At 45.6% G+C, this 11,943-nt stretch overlaps 1 protein-coding gene across 1 annotated transcript; it reads left to right on the top strand.

Annotated features, from left to right (window-relative positions):
• The first annotated feature begins 2,286 nt into the window (after nucleotides 1-2,286).
• On the top strand, nucleotides 2,287-11,943 carry LOC121611137 (BTB/POZ domain-containing protein KCTD16-like). The gene is made up of 2 exons (XM_041943504.1): nucleotides 2,287-3,109; nucleotides 11,492-11,943. The coding sequence occupies exons 1-2, from the start codon at nucleotides 2,287-2,289 to the stop codon at nucleotides 11,941-11,943; spliced, it is 1,275 nt and encodes a 424-aa protein (XP_041799438.1).

Raw genomic sequence — 11,943 nt, 5'->3', positions numbered from 1 at the left:
GATCACACAATCCACAAAACATCACAATAATATGCAAAACGTAAGCAGCGAAACCTCATGTCGCAGGGAAAGAGATCAGTGGTGTGCTCACTGTAGTTCTAAATCCCCACTGTTTGAATCCCACTCAGTCCCCCGTGGCTGCTTAGCAACCCCTCTCAAGCACAATATACTCTGAATTAACAGGGTAAAGCGTGACCGCTGCCTCCTCAAAACCACAAGTCAAGGGTGCTCTCCCATCATCAACGCCTTCTTTCAGCACAGCAGCAATAAAGGCCTCTGATTTATTACAACGGCGCTTCAAAAAGCACGAAAAACAAACAAGCTGAAAGGCAAACACGAGAGGCAGGAAACAGCCTGAAACCTGGATCAGTGTTAGTGCTGCTGTGGCTCCGTGTGATGCGGACAGTGGCGATAAGGGACCTTACACTTCATATAGAAAACAAACAGGCCCAGAAGTATAAAACTCACATTGAGGCTTCCAGATTCAGATGATCACACACCTTTGAATACATATTTTAAGGTAAACCTCCACATATATCCCTTTTGGCATACTTTATATACAACATAACTGTGTGTATGGATGATGACATGCATTGTCGAGCCTCACATTCGACGTGCATCTCACTTCCTCCAAACTGCATTTTCCTTCCTACAGTACTTGGCTTCACTGTGGAGTCTACTGATGGCTCTATGACAAATTCACTGAGCAGGCCCTGAGCAATAATAGACAAGTCCCAAACCCCTGTCCCCCTGCTACTATAATCCTGAATAAAAATGACTCAGTAATGAGGGTTCAGCTTCCTGAGTTTTTCTTTTCCCTACTTGGGAATTGCTGGAAAAACTGCAGGGAACATGCACTTTTTGCGGCGCTTGATACCAAAAATGGACCTCACACTCATGCATTATGTTCATTTAGCTTGAAAACACACTCTTGTGTAAAATTAAGAGGAATTAATCAATGTGTTGTTTTGTTTTTAAAGCATCAGTGCATTTGATTGGAAATGGAGCATCAAGCGGCTGTGACATGGATGAGGCTGAGATCTGTCCGTGGTGCTGAATGAAGAAACGACTCGGTCAAATCGATGAGGATATTTTGGGTGAAGGAATACTGCTGCCCGAGGGTTCAGTCGGATGCAGAAAAGTAGAACTGTCATTTTGATTTGACTTTATATCATGTCATGTTTGAGCCTTTATGGTCAGTTGGACTGAACAGAGAGTTGTTACAGTCCTATTCACATGTGGCTGTCTCTGAGTCTCTGAGCACGACGCCGCACGGGACCTAACCCCTCACCCGTCTCTCGGGATAAGCGCGTCAGCTAAAAGCGTTAAATGTAAATGCGAAAGCCTCTGTGAAGACTCAGAAGAAGGGATTAAAATCGGCAACGCTGGAAGTTAAAACTGCATTAGACCTGAATCCTCTCCGCCAGCTGCACGTCGCCCGTGGCTGGATCAGAATTTCACGAAAAACTGCACAGATGCACCCACATCAGTCCGCTCTATGTCGATCGCCTGCAAATGTCATTTTCCTTTAAGATGATGTAAGACATTACTTCATGGGACGTTTCTGTCTTTCTCTCTCTCTCTCTCCCTCTCTCTTTATCCCGCTCTTGCAAGGCTTGGAGCAACATTATCTTAAACCTTCTGCCGGACCAAACGTTTCCGCACTCAGCACTTTGGAGAGATGGGTGCGCACAGGAGTCCCGCTTCCATCCTCCTCTCTGTGAGCAACCTCGGAGCTTGTTTCAGCAGCATCCCAGCTGTCAGGAGTGAGGCTCAGTAGCAGATTGACGGACCGCACGCACATTCTTCAGTTTCTCATGGACTGATGCGTTTGAACTTGAAGCCAGACGCAAGCCGGCGAGCCTTTCCGCAGAGAACTTGAACAAAAATAAAAGAAACACTACAAATGGTTTTACTTTTTTGATGGTGGGAATTTGCAGAGTGGAGCGGGGATTATATTTCTCTGAAGTCACAGTAACGACCCATCGCAGTGTATGTGTGTAACATGATGCGCTCGCTGGTTATGATAATCGATTCCGTTCAAAAAAAGGATGCACCGTGGGCAGGCACATTTACGCATGGGGTTCAAGGAGCCACTGTAGGCACACCTTGGGATTGTTTGTCATGAGACGCTGGATGCGAGGACTGCAGCTTGAATCGAGACTATGCATTGGGTCTGAGCGCATCAGCACCATGCAGTTGCACTCCACACCCTGAACTTCTGGGACGTTTGCGCTCCGAGACCAGACTCAGATTTTGTGCAAGAGTTGAAAAAAAAGAAAAGAAATGGCACTGAGCGAAAACTCCAAAACGCAACCCGCAAAAGAGCAGGGCTCAGTGCAAAACCCTCCATCGGATGTTATTGAGCTCAACGTGGGTGGACAGGTGTACTACACTCGCCATGCCACCTTGACAAGCTTTCCAAATTCCTTACTCGGGAAACTGTTCTCTAACAAGAAGGGGTCTTCAAATGACTTGTCCCGTGACCTCAGAGGACGTTATTTTATTGACAGAGATGGGTTTCTGTTTCGCTATGTATTGGATTACCTTAGGGACAAGCAAGTTGTCCTCCCTGATCACTTCCCCGAGAGAGGAAGGTTGAAAAGAGAGGCGGAATACTTCCAGCTGCCAGAATTGGCCAAACTTTTATCGTCCGAGGATTCCAAATTACTTCCAGACGATTTGTACTACAGTGATTTCGACGACGCGTCGCAGGGGAGCGATCAGAGGTTTTACCCCTCTTACTCCTTGGACCGGAGGTACGGCTACATCACGGTCGCCTTCAAAGGCGTTTGCGCCGGTGGAGGCAGAGAAAGTCAAACTGACGCCAAGACCAAAAAGTTGCCGAGGATCTTCATCAGCAGTAGGATTGGCTTGGCGAAAGAGGTGTTTGGAGACGCCCTGAACGAGAACAGGGACTCCGACAGACCACCGGACCGTTACTCCTGCAGGTTTTACCTCAAGTTCAGGCACCTGGAGAGGGCTTTTGACATGCTGTCGGAGAGCGGCTTTCATATCGTGGCCTGCAATTCGTCCCTGACGGCGTCCTCCATCGGTCATTACGCGGATGACAGAGTCTGGTCCAATTACGCACAGTACATCTTCTACCGTGAGTGAAGATTTATTCCTACTCTACACTTACAGAAGCGAACGAGTGTGAGATAAGGCTTTGACCTCCAGAAGTGATTAGAGTGCAAGCAACAGCCAAGTTAAACACAAACAGCAACGAGTGTAAACTATAAAAAAAGGGAAGAGCCCCTCCCTCACCTATAACCACATCCAGGCTACACTCACATCAGTATGGTATTGCATGATGTCCATCGTGCAGATTTCCATACAAAAACCCATCTAGTTTCTGTCTAATGGTCTGGATTTAGAGGCGAGCTGCAGAATCTGATGTGTGCTAGTTTACACCACCAGGAGGCACGGTCAGGTTAAAGCACATCCGTCTTTGCATCCCTTGCAGGGGCTGCTTTCAAACTTCTGTTTTGGGTCCGAGATAAGAGGCAAACTTGCTCAGGGGCCTCAGGGGAGTTGAGTCACAATGCTGCTACACTTCAAGTACACATGCGTCATGAGTAAACAGCGCTCAGATTCTGATGCATTATGAATAATATAGCACCAGTAGGCAGCAGAATTTCACATGAATGCTGCCGCATTCTCTGAGATCAGCTTTGCGTTTCACTTGAAGACAAAGTTTGTTCATCAGCAAACGCCTTAATTAGCTGCAAATATGGTTCATTCCACTCTCTGCAGAGGGAGGAGTTGGACCATATGGCCGATTAAAAAGCACTTCATGTTCATTATTCTGAATGGCTCCCTTTGGAAGAGCTAAAGAAAACCCAGTTGGTGGGTCAAGGTTGGAGGTGCAGGAGGGTGGGCTAAGGAAGACAATGACATATGGTTCGCTAATGATTTACCAATAGTGTTGTTAATACAGGTTAATTATAACAGGGGTCTGCCTTGACCCGCACAAACATCCAGCCAGGTAGGATTTTCCTGAGTCATTCAACTTTCTGGAGCGCAGCATATGGTGTAGGTGTTTACCCCCTTCTCCATTAACAGACACCGCCCGAGGACAGAGACATGGGACAGTAGGAGGAGGATGAGAAGGAGGGAAAAGACTGGGGAGAAGCTGCAGCAACTACAGCATTTAAAGGAAAGAAGATGCAGAGTAAGAAGAGCACAGAGAGGAAAGTCTGAGAGAGGGGATTTAAGGAAGCGAGCTGAAAGGAAGTGAAGAGGAGGGAGGCGAGCAGATGGAGGAGAGAGCGGCTGAGCAGGAGGGCCGAGGGAGTAAAAGTTGCATGAGACCTGGCCATGGGGAGAAAGAACTGAGGCAGAAAGAAGAGAGCGGGAGCGAGGAGCAAAAATAGATTAAAGTAAGTATCAGACAGGAAAGTTCATTGGGTCCGAGGGAGCGGGAGAGGAAAAACATTATTTGGTGGCGAGACGCAGAAGAAGAGGGAGTGACTGGGTTTTCATCAAAAGAGAGGAGACAAGGTGAGGGTGAAAGGAAACACACACATATATATAACGAGCGCTAGGAGACAGAGGCCTAGTCAGGATGATGGATAGACACATCAAAGGCAGACAGGCGTGAGAGCCCTTGTTTCACAGCAGCACAGCGGCCCGCATCCACTCTCAAAACTAATACTGTAACCTGATTCTGAATGTGGGACACTGGCTGGCCTAGGGCAGGTAGTCCTAAACTAAGGATGCATGTAGACAAGTGCACCTTTGGGGTGGGCACGGAACAGATGTGCCTTATTGTTGTTTGTTGTTTTAAGCAGAACAAGCCCCTCCCCCCATCCAAATCCAATCACAGGCTCATACGGAGTGAAACAGGGAGGCTGAGTTTGTCCGGAGTGTAAAAAGAGCAATCCAACGCCGCAGACAAATTGAGAGACTTTCTTCCAGCCTGTCAGTTCCTTAGCATCATCCGTGTTGTTCTTCTTGTTAAATGCGTCAGTTGTTCTCTACAGGCTTCACTGACTCTCAGTATTACTGTGGATTCTGGTGACAGGGCTGGGACACCAGTTTCCACAATGCCTACAGTAGACGTTCATCATTTTACTGCGTGGTTTCATCTGTATTCACAGTCGGGGGATTGTTCCCTCATAAGGTTAAGACAGTCCACTCTCAATTACTGTCATCCACTCCTGCCCAGTTGGATATATGCTGTTGGTTTATCCAAAGACTGAAACAAATCATTCTTTTAGGAAAAAGGGCGCGCTCTCCAGGAGGCCACAGTGTCTGAGCATTCATCATGAACAAGAGTTTTTGCACCTGATGGCCACGATGAATAATTCCCATTTGAGCGGGTATGACATGTTCACCCTTTAAACAAACAACCGAGCCAGAGACAAATATATCAAAACCGATAACCAGCACACATTAGAGAGAAGGGGACTGAGAACAGAGGCTGCTTGTGGCGTCTTGCGCAGTGTTGCATTCACAGGTGGATTACATATGGAAGCCCAAAATAGATGAAACTAGTCATGATTAAACTCATGATTAAAATGCACATTGCAAGTCAAAAGTTTGACTTGTTAAGTCCAAATTACAAGAGAAAAAGTCACAGTTATAAGACAATAAGTCAAAAGTATCTGCAAGTCAAAAGACAAAAAGTCAAAATTAAACCACAAAGAGATGAAATTGAAATTATGAGATAAAAAGTCAACCCTTTGAGATAAAATTTCAAAATTCTGAGATGAAAAGTGAAAAATTAAGAGAAAGAAAGTTTTAAAAAAAAGTTCTCATGAGCATTTTTTTGTTATCGAGCTCTTAGTAATGTTTTTTCTTTTACTGTATTGGCAGAAATGTGCTTCCACAGGCAGGTGAGCCTGTCAGGATATTCGTCAAGCAGAAATGTAGGTCATTAAGTTTCATAGGGACATTTCGTTTTTTCGATTGGCAACATTATTGCTGTCGTGATTAACAACTCTAACCTCACAGTTGGCGCTTGGGACCAGTCTCCTTATAGCTAATTATCTCCGGGGAAAGAGGAGAGTCTTGGCTAATTAAAAAGCAATCTGTGATCCCAAAATATTTCCTCATCTCCAGCCATCCAGGATGGAGATGCAATTTAGAAAGATGAATGCTAACCTATTTTAAAGGCAATTTAAGATATAAGTCATATCCTAAAACAGGCTTTCAACTCATAGATGAAAATTGGATAAAATGTCATCATAAGTTGCTTTGACATCACTGCTTCCAGTGGCGGAGCAAATCGTCACTGAACAGCAAGACTGGTAGCATCAGAGACATTTTCATCTTCTTCCATCTGAAAGGGCTGTGCAGAAGTGGCTTGTCAGAATGGGAGACACGTACAGTAAGGATGGAGAATGATTGAACTTGCCATGTGTGTGTTAATGTAACCGTGCAGTCTTCATTTGGGCTGTGAATGTGATGATGTGTGGCTGTAATGGCTCCTGAACAATGGCCACAAGGCGGCAGGGAGCGACGGGGGAAAGTAATCAATTGCTGGTGTGTAATGGAAGCGGAGATTGGGCAGTCCCCGAGCTCCCGGAGAGCCTGCTTGGAGTCTGGATGGATTGGCAATGCCTGCAGGAGATGGATGGTGCGCCCATGAACAACTCATACGCATCTGAGAGAGCACCTGGCCAGAAAGATGGTCAGAAGTAAGGCGCGGGTGTGCGTGCTACATCAGTTCAAGTCGGCAATCTGGCTCACCTTGGGAGTAAATCTGAGTTTGCTGAACAGCTGCAGATGCAAAAGAAAAATGTATGTTTTTAAATCCATCATTCTTTGAAGCTGCCTGCCCTGGATTATGATCAGTTGCGCTGGTGCTTTTTCATTTTCATGTCATTGATACAAACAGTATTCTTCACATTACAGCTGATTGTTTGCTAAATCTTCCTCCAAGCTTTTACGTTGATTTCAATGGAGCTGTCCCATCTCTTCAATTTCATCTCTCTGCAGTATTAAAAAGAACATGCAGGGACATGGAACATGCATGAAATAGGTAATCTGTCATAATGAATATTTGATCATCTTTCTTTTGTGCCTTTGCGGTCCACGGAAACTCAGTTGCAAGCAGGGATTGGTAGGATTGCAGCATTCCCAAAGTGGGACTCCGGTTGCTAAATAAGATCACTTTCATGCATGAAACGAGCTTATTCACACTAACCCTCTCGCACTGTCCGCTCCTGCTTATTGATTGTCTTCTGGGTTGGATTTTCCAACAACATACCGAGTGACTGCTGAGTCACAAATCACAGATGTCGGGTGTGCCCTTGAACGCACCAACAAGGAGATTTTTCAAAACAGTCCCTGCTTGTAACTTCATTACCAAGGTGAATGATAATGCAATTCTGACAAATAAAAAGGCTAAATATAGACTTTGATGGATTAGACACCAGAACCTCCAGTATGTTCCCTGAAAGAGACGATAAAATTAGAATCTAGTTAATAGCATTTTTCAGACACGATACCGTTGAGTACTGTCTTTTCTTTTTTTGGCCCCTGATTCTCTTATTTCCGCACTCTGTAGCTGTTGGAGAACAGGTATAGCAGCTCTCACCATCTGACATCTAACACCTTAATGATCCCTCCAGAGACATGTAATGGCTACTTGGGTGGTGGAGCTCACATTGTGGGCAGAAGCTGGGAGTTTTCAGAAGACAGGATCCTGTGTGTCGGTATGCAGGATGTTTGCTTTGTAAGGTTAATGATTGCTCTGGCATGAAAAGCAAACAACAGCATGTCTGCGGCTCCGCTGAACATATGGCAACATTTGTCCTGAAGAATTGCTGCATCTTGTGGTAGCGATGGAGGTATTAAAAGAGGATGTGTTGCCTGAGCACTTTTCTTAGATGTCACTCTTTGAACATCACCTACTTGACGGGGTGAGGGAGCGGAACTGCCCCTCGTCTCTCCTCCAGCCTCTGGAGGCGTCATTTAGGTGATGACAGGAGCTCGGCGAATACTCAGGACACCTACTCGGTTTCTTCCCGCCTCATCCTGATTCATCAGTGCTTGTGCAGTGGAGGGCTGTGGCTCTGGGTCGGGGGACAGGCCTACAGGGAGAGGCTGATACAGACATTTCAGTCTGTCTGTGTTGCTGTCAGGGAGATACTCAGCGGGCAGCCACCCTCTGACTCTGGGAGGAGAAAGCACCCGCTTGTCATTAACAATCAGCCAGTGAAGTTGTCACTCTCCTCGTGGAAAGCAGATCATTTGGGCCGGGGCAGCAACGGGTCTGAGAGCGTCCTTGAATGTAAAGCTCGCTGGCACTGCTGGGACCCCCCCGACTACAGCTCTTTCTCATCACTGCTGCTGATGAGAGTTGTTTCAGCACAGTAGGCTGGCTGGATGCAGCTAATTAATACTGACAAATTCAATTGTATGCAGATATTACAGACATCGTTACACTCAGCTATAGCCATCAGTCAGACTGGACACAAACTGCTGAAGTGATGCTTTTGCAGCAAATAGGACTATCTTTGTGAAATGGATTTCCTTCACCCTGTAAGGACGGTCACTGCTTTTGCAAGACAAGCCTTTTTTCTGCTGCAAGGACACGCTGGCCTAATTTGTGAGCTAACAAGCATGTAAACTACACTCTTCCTGAGGCAGTGGCAGGGTAAAAAATATTTGTGCAACTGGATATGGGAGCAGAAGAATGTGAGAGCGTGTCTAAGATCAGAGCGTCTCCACTCATATGAGCTTAGCTCCCCGACTGGCTGTATGAATATGCATATTTAACCTGTCAGACAACATTACGCCTGATCCATACAGCTTTTTTCATCAAACTAATCAGGGCCGATTCTCAGTTTCTCTCCCTGTTTCGTTTGTTTCACAGTCTTGGCCAGAGAATATTATTGTACTAGAACCAAGCAGCAACTGAAGCCTTTGAAGATGATTCACACCACTCAGCCCTGCAGGATTTTGTTGCGTTTGGGCGAAGAAAGCATGTATGTTTATTTCATAAATTCAGAAGTTAAGTGGGTTTTTTTTGTCTGACTCCGACAGCTTGGATGAAAAAAAAAATGCTGCTTTGTGTTCAAAACTTATTTTCATTTATTTAGATTGAGGGCACAGTTCACATCACTGCTGAGATTCAAATCTAAAAAGCAGACAGCTTTGGGTCACCAAGTCAGAATTTAAAATAAATTGCGCTATTGCCTCTTGCTTATGTGCAATAAAAACATGAAATCGCTAAGCGATGAGTCTTTTATTCTCCTCTTTATTTATTTATTCATTTATATTTCCCTCTTAACTTTCAGCATAGATCAAATGACTGAGGCACAGAGACGCTCTGCCGTTAAAGAAATAATCATCAGACACCCTTGATGAGTCATTTTAGAGGCACAGATAAAAACAAACACATTAATGTCTGGCAGGAAACCCAGTGACATTTGAATCGGAGTTTGTCAGAGCCACATCATTCAAAACCTTTTAATGGGTAAAAAACGTGTCATTTGAATCTGATATCCAGGCTGTTGAATTCTCACAAAGCTCTGACCTCGCTCAGGCATGAGGACAAACATCCCGGCTTTCATCAGAGATGGAGAGGAGTTTGAGGATAGCCCGTGTGACTCGTCTGCATGCTTCTGTGAAGAACTCGACTCCCTCGCTCTGTGTTATTTATGAGAAGTGCGCAGCCCAGGTCTGGTCTGAGCACCAGCCTCACTCCTCTGAAGTGGTTGGAATATGATCTCTTAGACAGGCCGTATAGATCTGAGAAAAACACCCTACAATCAATGGCTTCCCCGAAAAGATACCAAAGGGTTATTATATGCACTCACTTGTTTAAATGTACCGGAGAATGACTGCGTTTCCTGACAAGGCTCTCTTTAGCAGCTTCCTGTCTTGGCTCTGAAGGGGACGTCGAGATTTGACACTACACCACTTCATCCAAAACATGTAACAGTCAGCTCCATGTCCACACACCACTTAGACAAACTGTTGTACAAAACAAAAATGCAGGCCCAGGTGCTTCTCAGCCGGTCAGTTGCTTTAATATAATTCATTCTCCTGCATAGCCTGAAAATTTTATGATGCTATTATTGGGTGTTGGCTAGTTTCCTAAGCGGGTTGCCCCTCTGGAGGACGGCATCCATCCATTTAGAAACAATGCTCAGCCTCCCTCCTCTTGATCCTCCGCGCTAAAGCGCCTGCATCCATTTGCGTGGTGATGCTCGTCTGCCGGATTCAGCTTGATTCATTTTCTGTGGGGGGAAATTGGTGCGCTGATTGGCCTCTTTACTCATGGATTAGCCATTAAAAAGCTGTTAGTGACTCTCTCACTATCAGCTCAATGCAATCATCGCACCAGAGATAAGGTCATTATTACAGTGTGCGCAGAGAGGTTAAAATCCCCCTTGAACTCTGTTCAGTATAAACTGGTGCATGCACTGGAAGGAGGTAATGGACAAATTATTGCTCCCTCTGAGATATCATTGCTATTGAGTCTGTATCATCACATTGGAAAAAGCCATTAAGAGGTTTTTAGAGTCTGCGTACATTACTTTATTTCTCATACACTGCTGTTTATATTACAGTGAGCGCAGCAGTTTTCAGCACATTTCTACCTGTTAGTACATCTAAGTGACACCATAGTTCAAGGATATTTTTGGAAATGAAAGACTGCTACAGTGTTTACTGTCTTTACTGGAACACTTCAGGAGCCAGCGGGCAGTGCGTTACAGTATTTCTGCTTCATAATTAGCAGTGTAGGAGGATGTGAGATAGAGGAAGAGGATGAGCAAAGATGACTAAAATCCTCTGCCAGCACTACCTGGTCCACTTCTCACCCAAACTTCATGACAGGAGGTCAGGACACCTGCAGGTCCTGCAGGTACATTTATTCAGTCCACTATTCACTGACCCTGTTCTGTTACCACCCAAGATAAATTATGCTTTGTGTTTTTCTACCGTGTTGCCTCCCTAAAGGTAAAAAGCACCTTTGTTATTTGACTGAGCGCTCTGAAAACACAAACATAATACACTCCCTTCTTAATAGCAGGCAGGTTACATGTTCTAATAAGAAACTGTGCCGGTAAAGCAGATTGCTTTGGCTCTGAGACAAGCTTTGCCTTGGGAAATGGTAAAGGTCTTTTAGGGATCCATGCTGAATCGCACTGAGCTCTGGGGTTCTACTTATCAGAGGAAGCAATATACCCAGCCCACCAGCCTTTTGAGAGTCAGCAATTAAATGTCAAAGCCAATAACATGTTCTTACATCTGTACCACCCTAAATACCCACACACATCGCTACACACACTCATCTGATATTCGTTTAAAGATGTTTGTATGACATTGAAACTGCTGTGTAGGCATTTGTCAGCATTTGCCTGATCAGTGCAAGTGTTTCTTTCGATTACAGCTTGAATCTGTCACCACACAGACAGCTGGGATGTTAATTCACCATGCGTTTCTGCATGAAAGAGGGTCTTGCTGTAAGAAAAAATTTACTGCATGTGCTCAAAACAACTGACAATGTGTTTGTGATTGTGTTTTCCAGGTGGGCCCTCAAGGTGGCTGTCCTCTCACTGCGACTGCTGCTGCAAGAGCCACAAAAGCGAGCGTGAGGGGGAGAGCGGCACTTCCTTCAACGAGCTCTCCACGTCCTGTTCTGAGACCCAGTCGGAGGCCAGCTCCCCTCAAGGAACCGTGATCTGTGGCCCCGTGAGCCGGCGGTCCAATGTCCAGACGCTGGACCGCCCCATGCCTAAAGGACCGGTTCATATGCTGCAGCAGGCGGAGATGCGCCGTAAGACTGAGATGCTCCGTGTGAGAACCTTCGGGGTCCGCGAAAGAGAGGCTGCAAAGAGGAAAGCAAACAAGGAGAAGATGACTCCAGAGCAGGAGCTGGAGAAATGCATCCAGGACTTCCGCCGCATTAGGATTCCCGATCACTTTCCGGAGAGGAAGTACATGTGGCAATCAGAGCTCCTGAGAAAGTATCGTCTCTAA

This window comes from Chelmon rostratus, chromosome 9 (assembly GCF_017976325.1).
Source record: "Chelmon rostratus isolate fCheRos1 chromosome 9, fCheRos1.pri, whole genome shotgun sequence".
NCBI classification, from domain to species: domain Eukaryota; kingdom Metazoa; phylum Chordata; class Actinopteri; order Chaetodontiformes; family Chaetodontidae; genus Chelmon; species Chelmon rostratus.
This window is presented reverse-complemented; position numbering and strand designations above follow the sequence as displayed.